Source organism: Peromyscus maniculatus, chromosome 4 (genome assembly GCF_049852395.1).
Source record: "Peromyscus maniculatus bairdii isolate BWxNUB_F1_BW_parent chromosome 4, HU_Pman_BW_mat_3.1, whole genome shotgun sequence".
Classification (NCBI taxonomy): Eukaryota; Metazoa; Chordata; class Mammalia; order Rodentia; family Cricetidae; genus Peromyscus; species Peromyscus maniculatus.
Window position 1 is genome coordinate 35,241,411 of NC_134855.1, and position 20,061 is coordinate 35,261,471.

Sequence of the window (20,061 nt, forward strand, 5' to 3'; positions counted from 1 at the left end):
CCTCACTCAGATTGCTTTCACATTCCTTCGCGCCCAGAGTAGAGTGGGCATCTTGTAGAAAATTCCATATCGTCATATTCCAGAGAGCACTTTGTGCAGTTGTGCTGTTCTCTGTTATACGTTTAGTTAGTGAGTTAAAGGGAAGTCATACAAAGGTGAACGAGTCTCCCTCCCCCAGGATGCACAAGCTGAGTGAGCTCTAGAGAAATGTTGACTGCCTTCAAAGCAGCATTTGACTTTCAGTCCGGTTTCTGCCGCTGTAGCTGCCCTCTCTATGGTGCAGGGCTAATAACCAGCCTGTGCCACTGTGTGGCCTTTTTGTCCGTTAAAGAATCTAACCATGTCATCTGTGCCTCAGGTTAGATGTTTTCACCCCCATTACCCCAGCCCTTCAGAAGTTTATGGGAAGTCTAGAGACAGAGAAACTCCTTTTCACTTGGCTATCACTAAACTTTCTGGTATGGTACTTGGGGAAAAAAATTGATTGAATGTTGATATACAGAGTAAGTTCCAGGACAGCCAGGGCTACACAGAGAAACTCTGTCTCAAAAAACAAACAAACAAACAAAAGTTATTATAAAAATCTTGCTAAAAAAATCACACACCCAAAATAACCAGACTCAAAGTCTGTATGCATATTAAAGAATTTCTATATGATTAGCATAGCTATTATCAAGACTTTCTAAGGTTTTCTTTTGTTTAATTCTGTACTCTATTCTTCAACATTGGCCTTACTGTAATAGTTTTGGAGTATTGGTATGACTATATCGAAAGCACATTTTGTATAGTAACTTGAAATACTGTGTAGTTTATATTCCCTAGACATGATAATATTCTTACTTTGTAATGTTACTATCAATTTTGTTTGTGGAGTTTGAGAAGATGGTGAGCAGAGGCATGGGGTAGCATAGAGGGCTTGGACCACGGGGAAGGTATTTGATTTGAATTGTGTTGCCAGTCGGGATCCAGAGAATAAAAACCCTGTTTAATAGGCATGTAGGAAACAAGTTTGAAGAGACTCGTGCTGCTCGGAAGGCACCCTGGTGTATAAAGAGAACTGAAGAAAATGGGACAAGGGAGATGTAAGTCATGGTCTAGTGTGCTCTTTGCTTACATTTCTGTCAAAACTCCGGTGTCCACTACCTAGATTTTCTTATTTGATTGGTAATTGTCTTTGTGGTTTGCCTCTTTATTTCTAAGTCTACTCTTGCTGGTCTCTTTAAATCTACAGTATGAGAGTGAATGAATAAAGTAATGTCAAGTGTTTCGAAGTTCTGTTTTAAGAATAATCTAGATCTTTAAAACTTCAATAAGGAAAAAAATCTGTGATTGCCCAACTGGTTTATGTCAGCGTTTTGGAAAGAATAGTAGTCTTTAGAGCAGTATTAGTGATATAACCCCCCTGGAGAGAGAAGAATGCCTGGTGCATGCTAATTTTGTGCTTATCCAGGTGGAAGAAGGAGAGGAGTAGCCAAAGCTATAGATAGAACAAAGGCATGTCAGTTGCAACCTGGTCGCAGTTTGGGCTCAGCTCTCCTCACCAGTCCCCAAGCGTGACATTGGTAGTTTATTTATTTATTTTTAACCTGTATCAGATTAAGATCTAACTTTGACAAATTGCATTTTGATTTATAGTCTGTGCTTTTGGCTTGTGCTTTAATGGCATTAGCCAACTCTAGGCACATACTGAATTCATTATGTACCTTATGTATGTAAGTAGTAATACTTCCTTTTAATGAACATACGGTCACATCAAAGTGCTGTCGAGAGCGTTTCACAAAAGCATCTTTGTGCAGTGCTCCTCAGAAGTTTGTCGAAGACTAATATGCTGTATTTTAAGTTGCATTTTTAATGGTGTAATATATTATAATTTTGCTCTCTCCTTAAGGTGAATAGTCTAGTATCGTCTGTTACGCTTAAGTTTTTAATTAGAATTCAACATTTTGACATGTAAATTTTATTTGTGACCAGGTGAATTAAGAGTGCACAGAGTAATTTGACTTTGAATCTGTAAACTGAGCTATGTTGCCGACAAAGAATAGATGAGGCACTTTTCTCGTATTCCCTATCGATGATGAGCAGTTCACGGAATTTACTTACGCAGCCCTTTGGGGCAACGCTAAGCCTTGGCAATGTCAACTAACAAGGTTCTTCTTTTAGACATTTATTTCATTTTATCTTTATTTATATGCATGTGTGTGTCTGAGTGTGTACCTTGTGTGTGTGGGTATCTGCAGAAGCCAGAGGAAGGCATCAGATCCACTCGAGTCCCTTTGGCTTACAGGTGATTTTGAGCCACCTGGTGTGGCTTCTGGAAACCAAACTCGAGTCCTCTGCCAGAGTAGCCAGCACTCTTGACCTTGAAACCATTTCTGTAGTTCCACGAACAGGGTTCTTGTCCTTAAAATGTGGACAAATTTTGACACCATTTGAGGACAGGGCTCTGAAGGCAGGTGGGTAGAGTTGGAGAAGTGAATCAGCACGCGGGTTTAATGTCCATCTGGGCTCTGAGCAGCCTTCCATGGTGAGGAGCTTTGAACTGTTCCAGCTGACATGGCAACTGGGTGTCCACCCTGCTCATCAGTGTATGGCTCTGGCCAGGCAATAGTCTTTGCAGTGGAATCAAATGAATGATGGTATGCAGCTTTCTTCAGGAGAAGGGGGGCTATGTAGGACACACCAGGTAATCCTTTCAATTGGTGAGAGGCCAGTCCTTGGGAGAAAGACGAGGCAGGATGTTCAGGCTCCCACTCAAATGAGCTGGGACAGGGTTCTAGTCCATGGGAACACGGAAGGAATTGAGGCAGGGTTCTAGTCCATAGGAACATGGAGGGAATTGAGGCAGGGGGATATATGTTTGATAGTTATGGTGGACTGGACTATAGCTGTAGGGATCACTGGACCCCTGCGGTTTGAAGGTAAACCACAGTTTGTGGGCATATGATAGCTTTGGGCAGGTGGGGGCTCCTTGTACACTGCCAGGTGTGGTGCAGGTTGGCTGTGGAGCCGAGCCTGCAGGTTGCAGGATGCCAAGAATGACAAGAGGGGAAGGTCACCTTGACTGTCTTAGGAACTAATAAGATTGTTCTTTCACAATAACCAGCATCTCTAGAGAGGCCTTGAGAATTGCCAGGCACCCGGGCAAGAAGCCCTATGCACAGACACATAATACTTGATTCTTTTTACTTTTTTGTTATATAACGAAAGTGCAAACACTGGTGAGGGTAGTATGTCCCAGCTTTGTACTTCAAAGTGGAGAGTGAACTAATAAATTGGTTTGTAATTTGATGTGGAGTTGTATAGTATCTTAAATTTGTGACTTATTTTATAAATTATAGTTAAGTGTTTAGAAGTGTAAGGTGCTAGTTTTGGGGTTATATATATATATATAACCCCAAAACTATATATATATATATATATATATATATATATATATACAGCTTTTGGGGTTTTATATATATATTAACTTGAGTCTCATTACCTATTGCTCCTTTATAAATAAAGAGAACATTTTTAACATTCACTGAATGCTTGTCTGTCTGTCTTTCTTTCTTTCTTTCTTTCTTTCTTTCTTTCTTTCTTTCTTTCTTTCTTTCTTTCTTTCTTTCTCTCTCTCTCTCTCTCTCTCTCTCTCTCTCTCTCTCTCTCTCTCTCCCCCCCCCCCCTTTTTCTTTTTTTTCTGTTTTTTTCGAGACAGGGTTTCTTTGTGTAGCTTTGAGCCTTTCCCAGGCTGGCCTCGAACTCACAGAGATCCGCCTGCCTCTGCCTCTCGAGTGCTGGGATTAAAGGCGTGCGTCACCACCGCCCGGCTCTTTTTCTTTTTTGAAAAAGCTCTTTGGAGTGTTTCCCCCCCCCCCTTGAGACAGGGTCCCGCTAGGTCGCCTCCACTAGTCTGCAATTTCCAATCCTGCTGTCTCAGCTCCCAGAAATTAGGGTTATAGGCTTGTGCCACCATTTTAAACAAGAGCTATTTATGGAATTGTTTTATTGTAATTTATGTAATAGTTTATTTGAAAAAAAAAAAAAGCCCCAGCTTATTTATTGAATTATTTCCTTTGTAACCTCACATAATTATTGAGTGTAAATTCCAAGCTGTAGAATATTGGAAATTTTTTTTCTCCAGTCCGAGGAATATTGATTACATGTGTAGCTATTTCCCCCTCCTGCCATCCCAAAGGGGGAAGTTCTATATTACATGTTTACATTATTTTCATCAACATATTTACTTTAATATGTGACTATGGAATTTGGCACATTATTTGATGTACATAGTTACAGTATTGATACCCAATTGTTAATGGTGTCGAACATAAACAGCATGTCTTTTTGTCTGGAAGACAATTCAGATATTCTGTTATTAGCAGGGAGTGAAATTAAGCTGATTTTGCAGTATTTTCATCTACGCACTGTTTTTGCCTGAACATGAGTATTGGTAAAGGCCCAGAATACCTGATTCTTCATTTCTCTCCCATGATCAGGCTAAGGGAAGTTGATTGACTTTAGAACAACTCACAGTCTGTAAATTGATTACTTTTAACGAACCAAACAAACAAGAAACAAAACCTCAACACCTCCTTCTCGCCAGGCATCGTTGTCCTAGCCAAAGACAAACTCCTGAGTGGGTGGTAGGGCATAGAGTTCTTCCCCTTACTCATTCTTCTGAGAAACTAAACATTCCATGAGATCAGTGACTCATGTTGCTGTTCAAAATGAAAGGCCATAAATCAAATCTATGATAATAATCAAATTAAGATCAGGATTTTTGTCAGTAAAGGTTCAGACAGAGGGCTGAGATGTAGTTTACTTGGTAGTTTTTTGTTTGTATTTTTTCCCCTGACATATACAAAGCCCTGGGTTGATCCCAGCATCTCGCAAACTGGTTGATAGCACTTGGGAGGTGGAGGCAGAATACTTTCCATTTGAACATTATGCAAAAGGAGAGATAAGATCAACTTAATAGAATGCAGTCTTTGTTGACTGTGGTAGTTTCATACTTATAATTTTTTCATGTGTTCTGAATTTGGTCAATTCAGAGACTTAGTAGATGGACAGAGAAGTTCCTTTTAGCTGTATTTTACAGATTAAAAAAAGATCGAGGAAGGATATGAGCCTGGTGATGGGCAGGGTCCCGACCAGGCATGGCCAGTTTTCAGGTTTGCTCTCCCCGGCGGATGTCTGCTCTTGGTAAACAGGCTTTTCAAATAATCTGGACCCTTGGCCCTGGTCAGAATGATTTGATAACAACCTGATAAGGGGTGGAATCTTCTGTGATTAGAGAGAGAAATCTGATAAGAAACTGTCTCGGGACAAAACAGATAAAGGTTCTCAGAAGGCTGCTTGCAGTTAGAATTCCCTGGCTAGTCTTTAGTGCGGGATTCCATGTGTTTATTATGTAGGTCACACTCTGAGTCACCCCTGGGGTTGGCTGTTCCTGCATTTTGCAAAAAAAAGTATTCAGACAAATAAAGAGGATGGGTATGCTTTAGTGAAGGAGTTTGTTCACGTTGGCCTATCCTGTGATGAAAGGTGGTTTAGTTCCATGAGAGGAATTCTTTTGGCTTGTTCTAGAATTGTTAGTTTTTTAGTTAGTTTATGTTAAATTTGGGAATAGACATTTTAACAAAAAAGTAGAGCCGGGCCATGTCAGAAAAGTCATCTGAGCCTACCCTGTGGCAGGCATGCAAGAAAGCTGAGGGACAGCTAATGGGAATTGGGAGTTTAATGACATGCAGAAAACATTAAGAGAAAAGGAATTTTCTTTTCCCTTTCCCTCCCTCTTCTCCGCCCCTTCCTTCTTTTCTTCCCGTTCCTCCTTTTTTTGTGATCTTTTCAGACAGGTTCTGTCTATACAGCCCTGGTTGTCTTAGAACTATGTGTAGACCAGGTTAGCGTGAAACTCATAGATCTACCTGCCTCTGTCTCCTGAGTGCTGGGATTAAAGGCGTGCACCACCATGCCTAAACCTTTCTTCTAACATTTTCTTGACTTTTCTCACTATGTAGCCCGGATTGGCTTTGAATTTGCTATTCTCATGCATCATCATCCACAATGCTGGGATTATGGTTTTGACCCACTGTGCCTGGCATGGCAAAGAGATTTTCTTAGGAAGAGTCCCATAGCAAAGGAAATGCTGGGAAGTTGAAAAGGTCTAGCTTGAAAAATAATGGACCAAAAATGATTTGTAGAACCCTGTCCCGGGATCTGCAGTCTCTTCACTGTGGCAAGTTCCCAGATGCACTGCCCTAGCTGCTGGCCTGTCCGTCACTGTTGCAGTTAGAAAACAGATAGCGCTGCCACTGAGCATCCACTGGTTTTTTTTTTTTTTTTCTTCCCCGAGACAGGGTTTCTCTGTGTAGCTTTGCGCCTTTCCTGGAACTCACTCTGTAGCCCAGGCTGGCCTGGAACTCACAGAGATCCGCCTGTCTCTGCCTCCCGAGTGCTGGGATTAAAGCCGTGCGCCATCACCACCCGGCCGCATCCACTGCTTTTTAAACTAATCCCCAACACTGAATGGAGAAGTCCTGTGACTAGGGAACAGGGCTGGAGGCTGACCTTTCTTCTTATGTGGGAAGAGAGCCTCTTGACAAGGCTGAGAGAGGAGACAGGGAACCAGATAGACACTAGGAAGCCAGCCCAAAAAGCCCCACAAGTACCAGGCAACTGCCTGCTGCTAATGCCTGTTTAAGGGGCTGTAACTCAGCTTAACCATTTTAGCCCAGGATACCATGTTTTATTGCTAGTGTTGATTTCCTCTGTAAAAACTGGCAGAATTTCCTGCTTGGTTTCCCCCCCCCCTTAAGAGATAGTGAAGAGCCCTGGATGAAGATTTGATAAGTTTAGTATTTTGAAGCAATCTACTGCTCTGTCAGTATATCGGTCTCATTTTCCTCTGGGTTCAAATCCATTCTTACATCTTCTTGTTTATTTAAAAAAAAAAAATCCACATGTCAATCATAGCCAAAGGAGAATAAAGATAGAAAAGCAACTAATAGGAGGGAAGTGGAATTCAGAGATTTAGAGACGGGTTGCTGCACATTTGAGGGAGGGGACATTTGCCAGCCTGATGACCAGTAAAACTATTTAGTTTTGTGTGTGGACACCCACAGGCCATGATAGACACATGCAGGTCAGAGGACAACTTGGAGGAGTCGGTCCTTGCTTTCCATCGTGTGAGCCCAGGGATTGAACTCAGGTCATCAGGCTTGGCAGCAAGCACCTTTACTTGCTGAACATTTTAAAATTGAAAAACATTGTTTTTTTTTTTTTTTAAAGCATTTTTGACAATAACCATAATTTGTGTTTGAAACATCTCACTATGTGTAGCACTGGCTGTCAAGGTACACTAAGGACTGCTAGGAAACTCCTCTCTTTCCTCTCTCTCCCATGTGTGTGTTGTGTGTGCATGGGTGTTCACGTGTGTGTAGACATACATGTCAGCAGGTGCGAGTAACTCTGGGTGTCTTCCTTGATCTTTCTCCAACTTTTACATGGAACCAGGGTCTCACATGAACAGAGAGTTCTTTGGTTGAGCTAGTTAACCAGCTCTCTTGTTCCATCGACCCCGTCTCTACCTCCCCTGCACAGATGCTAGTCTGTCAAGTCCACCCAGTATTTACCTGGGTGCTGGGAATCTGGACCTCATGGCTATAAAGCAAGGACCATACCCACGGAGTCACCTCCTCTGCCCCCTTTGTTCTCTTCCGATAAATTAGACGGTAGCGGCGGCTCCAGAGGGGCCTTGGGTGGGATTCTAATCAGATAAGGTAGAATCTGGAATCTGTAAGTATTGCACAAGAGGTTTAGGACATACCTTTAACTGTAAATGAGTTTTCTGGTGAGGTTCCTAGAGAACGAGGACCACACCTGGGAAGGAAGACCGTCCTTGATTGTGCTGGTGCATTGGAATCCTCTTGTCAAGGGCTCCCACCTGACTTTGCTGCAGTGACTCAGGAGTTGGTCTGTAGAAACAGGCTTTGACACTGAACATTTCACATTCCCTGTGAAAGAAACTTTTCAAGTATGCCCCAGATTTAAGAGGGAAGAGTTGATATGTCTGGAGCATTGGGTTTGGTCACATTTTAAGAAAACTTCAGGGTATAGAAAGGAGGTTTGCTCTGAAACGAGGAGTCTGGGAGCATGGCAAGACTTTGAATTTCCTCCCTAGCTCACAGTCCAGGGCAATTGGATCAATCTGACCTTTTTGATTTGTTTCCACAAATGAGGCTTGGGTACCTGGCACAGAAGCAGTAGCTGTTGAATGAATAGCCACAGAAAGAATGAATCTTAAAAATCTTCAGCTCCGTTTTCCTGGGCGCCGACTCTATGCTGGCTGTGGCCTCACTGTCTGGACGGCAGCTCGATGAAGGTAGATCTTCTCCATCAGGAGTAGGCCTTCCAGGCCGCCAATCCGTTTTGTGTGCTTTGTAAACCAGGAAGAATAAAGCAGGGCTGTGAGGCTTCCTAATTGTATGGCTTATTAAACAGTCTCCTGCCTTTTGACTCTCCAAACTCATTTCAACTAATTTTTGTCATATTGATCTTTTCACTTTTGGTCTCCTAAGAAATAATGAAAGGAAAGAAGGAAGGAAGAAGGAAAACGAGTTTTAAAAAGAACTGCTCTGGCTTGTGCTGGAAAGAATGGATTGTCCTCAAGTAGGCAGGCACGGCGAGTGTTCATTGTACACTAATGTATAGAACATTTTTGTACGAAAATAGCTAATGAATACCCAAAGCATTCTGTTGTTTGCATTTTAAATGAAGTTTCATTTTTGTTACTCTAGTTAGATTCCGAAGTGTCTGAGAAGTAGAAAACCCACTCCTCATTAGATTCATTTAAAACTTTTTTCCAGAAAGGAAAAGTCCTGGGGGTAGAGAAACTTTACTTCAGCATGTCATGTTGAGGCATTTGACAATGTTTCCTTTACACGGGGCCAAAGACCCCAGATCCACCCTGATTGCTAATTATTCACACTGTAAATAGCTTATTCGAGAACTTAGGGGGAGACAAAAGAAACACGGAGGAACAAAAGGCCTCGGATAATGAAAAAGATATTGTGAAGAGAAAGGCCAGGCAGAATTATGATGCGGGTCACATCCTGTGCCTGCATTTAATTGTACCTTTGTATTAAATAATAAAAATGATTACATGTTCGGTGCTAACAGGTGTCCCTTCTTGAGAACGATAGTATGGGTAAGTGACAGCAAATTACTCCAATTCATCAACTTGGAATGTTATGCCTTTGATTTTCCCTACTTTATATTAGAAGACTATAGTCTATATTAGAAGACATTTTCTGGAAAAATGTACATCAACCCAGGATGATTAAAAAAAAAAGACAACCCAATTCCTGGTAAACATGTATAACATATAGGTGAATACTTTACGGCGTCAGTAAAAGAAAAGTAATTTTGTAGGCACTATCCAACATATTTGAGTCATACCAATACCTGGTAGTTTTTTGCTTTTGTGTAAGCTTTGGGTATCACTGCGGGTTAGCATTGGTGGAAGGTCATAAGTGGGCTTCCTCAATTGCTTTAAAAAAAAGATTTTTGTTTATTAAATATGTTTGAGGGTTTGTCTGCATGTATTTTTATGTATCACAAGGAGTGCAGTATCTGTGGAGGCCAGAAGAGGGTGTCAGGTCCCATGGAACTGGAGTTATGATGGCTGTGAGCTTCCCTATGGATTCTGGGAATTGAACCCGGCTTCTTCTAACCAACTCTTAGCCACTGAGCCATCTCTCCAGTCCCTTCCCTAATGCTTTAATTGCTTAGGTCTCATCACTCATGCATTGGCATTGGTCTGGGTGGCGCCTCTGTTCTTGTCTGTGGTAGGCTGGGTGACTCTCTGCTCTGTGCTGAACTTGAATCTGTTTGTGGGGTAGGTGTTGACAGAGTGACAGAGCTGATATGGCCTGGCCTGGGACCACTGGGGTGAATCGCACTTCGAATCTTCCCCTGGGTCCTGCTCCCCTGAGAATGTCCTTCCTTTCCACAGCATTGACAGAGAGTCCTCTGAAGGACTTTTGCCATGGCTACTAGTATTCCACTGACTAAGCAATTTCCCATTGTGGAGTCCAGAATAGGAGTGAAAGGGGACACTGAAGACTTACGACAAAAGTCATGGCTACAAGAAGGTGATAAGAGAGGGACAGTATTTGTAATAAATTATACAGTTACACAAATAAAATATAATTAAAATTTCTAGACCAGTGAAAAAGGATGATTTCTGGTTTTGTTTTGTTTTTTTTTTCCCCCTTCTTCTTGTTTGTTTTTCTGATTTCCTTGGTAAAGCATTTTTCCCCTTTTCTCTTTTTTCTTTTCTGGACTTTGTCTCATTATGTGGCCTTGGCTGGCCTGGAACTCTCCATATAGGCCAGGCTGGCCTCACAGAGATTCATCTTCCTCTGCCTCCCACATACTGGGATTAAAGGAATGTGCCACCATGCTTGGCTTGTCTGGTTTTTACTGGACATTTATACAAAGTATGAGAAGCAAATCCTTGAGAGGAGCAGGCCATCATATGAGCTGTGCAAGTTCAGAAGTACCCAGCCTCTCTGTAAAGGACATAGGAGACACATGCAAGTTCATTCCCTTATCCATATTCCTCCAGCCAGGTGAGTGATGTCCTCAAAAGTTGCAACCCAGGAATTCCAACCTCAGCATTTGCTCCGGTTGTGCCCGGTAATGTGTCCTTTATGCATTATTCCCTTCGTGTATCCCGACTCCACCAGTCCAGACACCATAAGCCCTTTCAATAAATGATTTTGGAAATTGTGTTGTCAGAATTCTCCACGAAATGGTTTTCATTTCCACTTCTCCTTTTTAACTGTGCTCATCACACGTACTTAAAGCAGAAGTTAAGAAGCTCCACACGGTCATGTACACACACCTATTTCGCTCAGTTCCCTGTACTCTTCCTTTCAGAAAGGGAAGTTTTAAATGTAATGGCTACATTAAATTAGCTTGACTTTTGTACATTAGCCCAACTGGAAAGGGGAAGCTGATGGAGAGGTCACCGTGACACCGGCAGCCTGAGACAATGAAGCTTGCTGTGAGGATTTTGTTGGAAATGGGGCTAAGGCTTTAGGAGAAGATATTCTTTCTGGCAGGCACCTGACCCTCTTTGCTCATCAAAATGATTGTGTCAGACTCAGGTCAGGGCATAGGATGATGGGAGGAAATTCTCTTAATTGCAAACTGGCAGTTTGATGATGAAATCATGACAGGTGTTATTTTAATAAATTGTTTTTCTTAAAAGTTAGACTTTCTGCAATGGTAGGTACATGGGAGTTAGGCACCCCGGTTTATGCATAGGTCTTTGCAAAGCCAAGGATCATTTAAGAGTATCCTGTACTAAAGGGATTGTAGGGATCATTACAGCATCGTAGAATTTTACCGGCTCATTGCTACCTTTCTCATTTTTCCATATTTAGTTATTCTTCATGTCCTTTATGCATTCCGAGATTTTCTTCCTTCTTCCTTTCCTCTGTCACTTTCTGTCTCTCCCTCCCCTCCCCTGTCCTTCCCTTCCTCTCCCCTTCTTTCCCCCTCTCTTTCTCAGCTGTTTGTCCTTTAACTTAGTTGCCAGACTTTAGTCCTGGGATTTATGTGTGTAAAGAGTTTTTGTGCAAAGCCTGTCTTTTAGATGGTTCACCCCAAAGTACACATGCTCCCATGTGTTCCTGTTACAAGACTTCCCACCCTTCCGTGGAGGCCGCTGGGAGTTAACACAAAGTCTACCCCAGCAACCTGTATTCTTTTTGGTGGGTACGTCTCGTGCTGTCTTTGGACAGGTCCCCTCTGTTCTGCGCTTCTGTCCTTCGGGTTGTAAGCTTAGTGTGTGCACATATGTAAGATTTCAAGTGCAAACGAGAACAGAGCAGGAAACAGATTTGCGCAGTTGCCGTCTGGGCCCTTGTGTGGGTGCCAAGGTAATGCTGCTGAGCGAAACAGGCGAGGGTGCCTGCTTCGGAGGAAGTGGGTTGGGAAAAAATCTAAACTTCGTGAGCAGATCGATTGGGCGGGCATTTTAGGCCATCCCATCCTGGTGTCATGATTGGCAGTGTTGCCAAAACCTTCTTTATCTAGAAATAAGATTACAGGACACACAGTGATACTTTTCAAAATGTCAGGAAACAGAGTGGGGCGATTTCGTTGAAACTAGTGAAAATGTATCACACCTCAAGAAGTGCTCACTGCAGGCATCGGTGTCTCCGGGTGAAGGGCAAGTTGAAGTGAATAGAGGAGCTTTGCTGGGAACGCTGAGAGGAAAGTGATGAAGGCAATGATGCCTGGGCAGGATTTCCGGGGGGACACAGGAGCTCCCTGGCTCAGAGAGAAGTCACTTCTGTGCTCTTTAGCTCTTAGGAGCTAACCACAGCTGTGCGTGCTTCTCCACAGAGCGAGGGAAACGTGAGCGAGTCCTTAGGCACAGGCTCATAAGCATTGCTCCTTCATTTCCTGTTTATTTGGGACTGGTTAGTTTGGGGTTGGGTTGAGATTTTATATATTGCTGGCTTTTTCTACTGTCCGCAAATGTCTAGCTATCACTTAGTAGCTTCTAAAAATTGAACATTTATTGGATATTTGTATTGTTCTGAGGGAGGGAAGTGGGGAGGGATAAACATAGGCTTCCCTGCTGTGCTCTGCAGCAGGAGGGGACCCAGTCATTGCAGTGGAGGGTCAGTTCCAGCTGGGCAGCCTGCCTTCTGTCTTCCCCATTATATTCCCTTCATTTGTCTCAGTGCTCAGTTCATAAAAAAGGCATGCTTTTTTTTTTTTATTTTTATTTTTTTTATTTTTTAAAGTAAGAGTTAGCTGGGCCATGGTGGCGCAGGTTGATCTCTGGGAGTTTGGGAGTTTGGGGCCAGCCTGGTCTACAGCGTGAGTTCCAGGATAGCCAGAGCTACCTAGTGAGACCCTGTCTTGGAGTCCCCCCCACCCCCACCAAAAAAAAAAAAAAGCAGTTGATGAGATATGGGTGAATACAGTATCAGAAAGACTGTGGAAAAGGTACATGTAAGACGTAATGCTAGGCTAAGAGAAAGTGTGCACAATTTGCTTTGAGGGGACAAGGTGTGGATAAGGGGGGACTTGATGAGGAGATACAGGAATTGGATCCTAGGATGGTTTCCTGGAACTTCCAGAATGGTACCCAACCAGAAGACTAATAAGCAGGTCAAAGACAAGAAGGCCTGGATATCAGGTAGCTGCAGAAAATTCTGGCAATTCAAGATTAAAAGGATAATAGGGATAGGACTGTGGTGGTCCAGTATTGTATCCCGAAGTGGTCCATCACTAAGTGACAACCCTGAATCAAGGCAGGGTCTGGCTAGGGACTGAGGGCTGTGGAAGGATTAGGAGCAAGGGGATGCATTTCCACCCTTTCAACTGCTTTCAGTTGCAGACTGTCTATACCTTAAATTGTATTGGGATGTAGAAGCTAGTTAAGGAGGCATTTCTTCACATGGAAGGAACAGCCATTGATGCTTAACAATGTGCCCCAATGTAAGCAATGCTTATATAACACACTCTTACTGCTTTTAAAATGAAGTAAAGAAAAGTGGATGCTATCAAAGTCAGCTCGGAGCCAGTGTTGATGGTGGTGTTGATGGTTTGCCCTGAAAACTCCGGAATGCATTGTTTTGATGCTGCCTTCAAGGCCAGGGACAATTAGAGTTTGGAAGAAAACAACAGGCAAGCAAAGTATAAATCACAGCGGCTGCAGGGAGGAGGCAGAGGGGAAAGAGATGGTGCCTTGAAGTTGGACATGGAGGTCAGAGCTGAGAAAGACATTGAAGGAAAAGGAGAAGTTACAGTTTTTGAGTTAGAAATCAGCAAAGCACGGTGCCAGTGCAGCTGTCTGATCCACCGTGTAGGAACCGGAAGTTCTGCCTGCCACGGTGCATGCATCTAGAGTTTAAAGTAGTCCATCCACTTTCCGTGCTGAGGCAAAAGTGGCTGAGCTTCCGATGAGTTCCCTTGCGGCATGTCGATGGTGCCAGCAAATGGCTTGGCTTTCTTGTGCTACCAAATGCATACCTGTGCCAGGGAGTCAGTTAGGCAGTCCACTGATAAACACTTAAGTCACCAGAAAGGTCCATGGGGTGGACGCTATTTTCTATTAATTTTATTTTATTTTGAGACAGTCTTTATGTAGCCCTGGCTGTCCTCAAACTCACAGAGATCCACCTGCCTCAGCCTGCTGAGTGCTGGGGTTAAAAACGTGCACCACCATGCCCAGCGTTCTCATCATCTCTTGACCCCAGAAAGGAAGCAAGTGTACAGTGAGATGCTATTTCATTTCTTGGGTGGTGTGTATTCATCTAGCCTTGCGCAGCTTATTCTGGTTTTAAAGAACTCACGTTGATCAAGGTTGGCTTCTTAAACTGGACTATTTTAGGCCGCTTTAGGGTCACGCTGAGGTGAAGGGAATGGGTTCTGCGTGTTTTCCCAATCCCCGCCTCACTTATGCTGTTGTCAGTTTTTCTTCGTGGACCACCAGTCTGTAAGTTTTTGGATACAGTAAAACCCAGTGTAATAGTTGAAGGGTAATAAACGGCACAGTTTTGGGTAAAGCCATTCCAGAACAATAAGCATTTTGCGCATCAGGCCTTACTGCCCATTCTTCCCTTACGGTGCGTGTGCTCGGGAGGAGAGTTTCTTCCAGGCTGGCATTCTCCAGGCAGTTTTCGAATAAGATGCTAGTGGGGAGAGGCTGCAGGATCCTCAGTCATCGATTCTCTCTTTATAACTTTGCCCTTTTCCCAGGAACAGATGACTCGTGCAGGCCTCCCAGACTGAATCACAAGGAAGAAACTTTACATAAACCATTTATACTACATGTTTGGTATGCTGGTGGCATAAATCAACAACAATATCCATTACAGATTCATCCCTGTATCAGTATTATCTTGATAGAACTGATCCCGACGTGTGGGAATTTGAACTCTGATTCAATACATCTATCCCTGGATAATTAATTATTCAGGGCACAGAGAACCTGGCCCTGCAATGCAGAGTAATTCTTCCTGGTCAGCGTTAACTCCACTGGCAATAATAAATAGGAAAAGTCTCCAGTGATGCCAGTATTTTAAAGTGATTAATCATCTCTTCCCCCTTCTCCTCCCCCTTAGTTTGCTTTAACTAGGATTTTTCAGCAATAAATCTCTAACAACACAGGTAGGAATTGTTCTGTAATTAAATTTTGCCCTGCTTAATTTCTTACCTTTTATGTGCTATTAAAAAATGTTACATTTTTAAGGAGCCCTGATCAAAATTCAAAGCAAGAGAAATCCTTTTATGGAATACTGAGAGTCTCTATGGGAGAGGAAAGTCTTGAGTTTGAATATTAGATAGGCATGCACTCATAAGAAATTGTTCATCAACACCAGTTGGAGTGTCAGTATTCCAAGGTTTTGAATTGCTTCGCTTCCATGTTTATGGCTTCTCTGTATTAGAAAAAGTCTGACACATACATATGTTCCCACATGGAGGGAATAATTACTTATTTGAGAAATACGCTAAAAACTTTCAGATAATTGAAGTCAGCTTTATAGGAAAGGACTAATCTCATCCTTTCAATCCTACACAAAATGCCCTTGCTGGAGAAGCAGGTAAATGTCGCCCAAGGAAGGCCACATATTTCCAGATGGTGCCCTGTAGAGCTGCCCAGCCATCATGTAGATTCCAGGTGACAGGGACAGATGTGACATATCGGTTGTGACACACTTCTGTACCACCAGTCCGTGGCTCGAGGTGACTCCTGTTCCTCCCCTTGTGCTTCTCTCTGCTGCAGGACAACACAACGACGCACGGATGAACCTGGCCATCGCCCTCACTGCTGCCAGGTATGGGGCTGCCACAGCCAATTACATGGAGGTGACGAGCTTGCTCAAGAAGACAGACCCCGTAACTGGGAAAGAGCGTGTGAGTGGTGCACGCTGCAAGGATGTCCTCACAGGTATGCCAGGGGCCACGAGGGAGGCATTTCTTAGCATTTTGCTGTGCCTACATAATGACTGAATTAGGATTTTTCTGTCACTTTACTTCCAGTGAAGGCAGACTTCAATCATATTAATTATATTCTTTATTGTCAACAATGCCTGGTTTAACATGAAAATTTTCCCTTGTGGGACTTGCCAATTTTTCCCTTTTGTGTTAAATAGTAACACTAATGATAAGGATAATAATAAATGCCCATAGAACTCTCACAGCTGTGAATGCATTTCATTTCCCTCACAGAAACATGTGATTAATAAAATTAAATCAATGTGCCAAGTCTTTGAGCATCACTTAGGTGGTACAGGCAGGGCATTTACGTGTCCTTCGAGTCAAGCACTTATAACTTAAGATTTCCATTCCTGCCGCAACGCTAACACTAGGTAGGGCAGCTGCAAAATTGCATCATTTCTTGAGCAAATGCAACGCTTGTGAAATATATTTTCTCATAGAAATGTAGTTAAACATTTGGCTATTTTTTTCTAGTTGGAAAAAATGTAGTGTGTGTGTGTGTGCACACGCACGCACGCGCGCGTGATTGACTCAAAGGACATGCATGCCATAGCGTGAATGTGGAGGTCAGAGGACAGCTTTGGAGTCAGTTTTCCCCTTCCATCATGCAGGTTCTCAGGATCGAACTCAGGTTGTCAAGCTTGGTGTCAGGCATCTTAATCCCCTGAGCATGCCAGCTCTCCCTTTCAGTTCCTCTCTCCCTCCCTCCCTTTCCTCCTTTTTCTTTTTGCATTTGGGTTTTAAGGACAAACCATTAACTCATCCCACTTTCTTTGTGTTTAGCACTTTATATGGTTTTTGTTTTTCAGTGTTGGGGATTAAACTCAGCTTTTCAAATACTAGGCAAGAGCTCTACCACTGATCTGCATCCCCATGCTCCAGATCATAGGCTTTATAAATAGACCGAGAACCACAATGAAAAGGTGGTTTGCTTTTTTTTTTTTTTAATTTGGACTTGTTTTGGGTAAATTTACTCAGAAGTGAGGCTTTTGTTTGGCTCCTTCAATAACTCTGGATGTTCATGTCACTTAGTGTGGTATGCACTCTACTTCAGCATAGGTTAAGTTAATAGATGAACTAATAATCCAGCACTGGTGAGCAGAGAACAAATGGAGTATGTAATTGATGCTGCTTTTCTTCACAGGGCAGGAGTTTGATGTGAAAGCCAAATGTGTTATCAATGCCACCGGACCTTTCACAGACTCTGTGCGCAAAATGGATGATGACCATGCTCCCGTCATCTGCCAGCCCAGCGCGGGTGTCCACATTGTGATGCCTGGGTACTACAGGTAACGGCATTCAGTTTTGACTCCCATCACCTGAGGAAGAGGCTCACATACACTAAATGTCTTCTATTATGCGCTTAAAAATTTTTTGAAGTGTTTGCTGTGGTTTATTTAATTTTTTTCATTGTATATATGTATGGTTTATGGTTCTGTTACAGGAGGGACATTTGCTTACAAGCATTCGTTGTACATCGAGTGTGTTCCTCCCATGTCGCCCGGCTTTCTCTTTTTTCCCCTCCCCGTCTCCTTTGACGTCGTCTTTCATGTTGTATGTACATAAATGATTTTAGAGATCTTTATAAAAATCTAGGAAACACATGAGAGGAAACCCATAATTGTGTTCCTGAGACTGGTGTAACTGGTGTTATATGACTCTGTCCAGTCACACCGTCTTCCTGTGAACAACGTGACCTTATCCTTCTTTAGGATGAAAAAGAAACTCATCCTAAGTGGTGGACACACCACTTTTCCTCTGCTGTTGGGACACCTTGATTGGTTTCCTATTTAACTATTGAGAACAGTGTGACAGTAGCATTGATGTGCAAGCATCTGTCCCATGTTGTTGCCTTGGAGTCTTTTGGTCACTATGCAGGCATGGTATAGTTAGGTCATATGGTAGATCTGTTTCTGGTCTTAGCTTTTTTTTTTTTTTTTTTTTCAGAACCTCTATGCTGATTTCCTTTGTGGCTGGACTAGTTTACTCCTGTTGGCAGTGTATAGGGATCCTCTTTTGTTCATATCCCTGCCAGCATTTATTGTTATTTGCTTTCTTAATAACTACAGTTTTGACTGATGACTAGTGGCAGTGAATGTTTTTTTTTTTCATGCATTTATTGGCCATTTGTGTTTCATCTTTTGAGTACTTTCCATTTCATTGGCCCAGTCAACTTAGTCAATGGATTCCTTGATTTATTTTTAAAACATTTGATTGCATTTATCTATCTGGTGTGTGTGCATGTTGAGTGTGCACGTGAGGAGGAGTGTTCATGCGCAGACATGCACATGCACAGGTGTGATCATGTGCAGGTGTGCACGCATGCTGCGATAGCATGTGTGTGGAGGTCAGAGGACGGTTTGTGTGAGTCAGTCCAGGCGTTTCAACTCAGGTCATCAGTCTGGGCAGCAGACAGCCTTTAACTGCCTCTGATTTGTTTGTCTATTATTTTTTGAGTTTTTGTATATTCTAAAAATGAGTATTTTGTCAGACATATAACGAGCAAGAATTTTTTTTTCCATTCTGCAGACATTCTTCTCTGGATTAACTGTCTCCTTTGCTCTGCAGTTTTCAATTTCATGAAATCCCATTTGCCCATTGGCATTATTTACTCAACGACTGGAGTCCTGTTGAGAATGTCCTTGCCTGTATCTTGAAGTCTTTTCCTCCTATAGCATCAGAGTTCCATGTCTTCCATTAATGTCTTGGACCTATTTGAATTGTTTTGTGTATGTGGATGTCCAGTTTTACCATTTGTGGAAGGGGCTCTCTTGTCTCTCATGTATATTTTTTGCATTTTTCTCAGAGATCACATGGCTGTATTTGAGTAGGTTTTTAGTCTGTGTTCTCTATTCTCCATCTAAATTATTGTTACTAATTACCATTAATATATCTGTGGAAAAAAGTGTCTAAGCCTATGCTAAGAGTACAGATCATCTAGTAACTAATAATTCTTCATGAAATGTCTTACATACAAAGTTGTTCATTTTGACGTTATTGAGAAAGATTAGAAACTACTTCAGTTCTACCTCGGAGAAATAAATAAACTACAGCTTATTTACACAAGGGAGTATTATATATATACCATTAAAATATGACTTCAAATATGACTTTAGTAGGCTAGAAGTACAGTAATGATACAATGCCACTTCAAAATACACACCTAGAGATTGCGCATTAGGATCTAAGAAATACATGTGTCTACAAATTTTCTGCATAAAGATCAGAAACATGTTGAACATTAATCTCTAGATCCCATGGTTTTGGATGAAAATGTTCTATAAAGGTTTTAAATATCTAAGGAAATAGCACCTAGGAACACCATGTATGTTGTTTAACCACCCATGTTTTTCTAGTCTGTTAGCCTGTTTAGATGGTAAGAACACAGATGCATCTTTTATCCTCACTGCTGAGATTTTTCTACATCTTTCTCCCACCTCTTTTCTCCTTGCCTCTCTGTTCTTTTTATTTATTTGTTTTATTTTTAATTTTTTTTTCGAGGGTTTCTCTGTGTAGTTTTGGTGCCTGTCCTAGATCTTGCTCTGTAGACCAGGCTGGCCTCAAACTCACAGAGATCCATCTGGCTCTGCCTCCCCAGTACTGGGATTAAAGGTGTGCACCACCACTGCCCGTCTCTCTGTTCTTTTTAAACGGAGTTTCATCTGTAGACCAGACTGGCTTCAAACTCTGGATCCTGCTCTTTCACCTTCTGGGATGGTCCTGGGATTGTAGGCCTTCTTTCTGTTCAGTAGCCCTCATAGGTCTTACATTTTCTTCACCTGCTATATTGCTCACCCACAGAGGTCTTAGGTTAATGCTGACGCTTCAGTCATGTCTTTTAAAGCAAACCTGATTTTCTGAACCCTAGTTTCTCCATTATTGGTAAAGGACTCACCATGCTTTTGTAGAGTGATTAGATAAGGAGAGGAAGTTACCATACTGACATTGAACTTCCTGCATTGGCTACTACTTTACCTTCCTGTCAGCATGGACCCCTGATGAAGCTACCCTGAACTTCCAATTCTGTATCGCCTTAGCATGTCACCT

At 42.3% G+C, this 20,061-nt stretch overlaps 1 protein-coding gene across 6 annotated transcripts in view; it reads left to right on the forward strand.

The window, feature by feature from the left end:
- The window catches only part of Gpd2 (glycerol-3-phosphate dehydrogenase 2), a 152,086-nt gene that overhangs the window by 97,105 nt on the left and 34,920 nt on the right, over positions 1-20,061 (forward strand). For all 6 annotated transcript variants that reach the window (XM_015986392.3, XM_006992807.4, XM_076569499.1 and 3 more), the window contains exons 7-8: positions 15,800-15,964; positions 17,159-17,303. In XM_015986392.3, the coding sequence (XP_015841878.1) occupies positions 15,800-15,964; positions 17,159-17,303 (310 nt within the window). The remainder of the gene's footprint in view (positions 1-15,799; positions 15,965-17,158; positions 17,304-20,061) is intronic.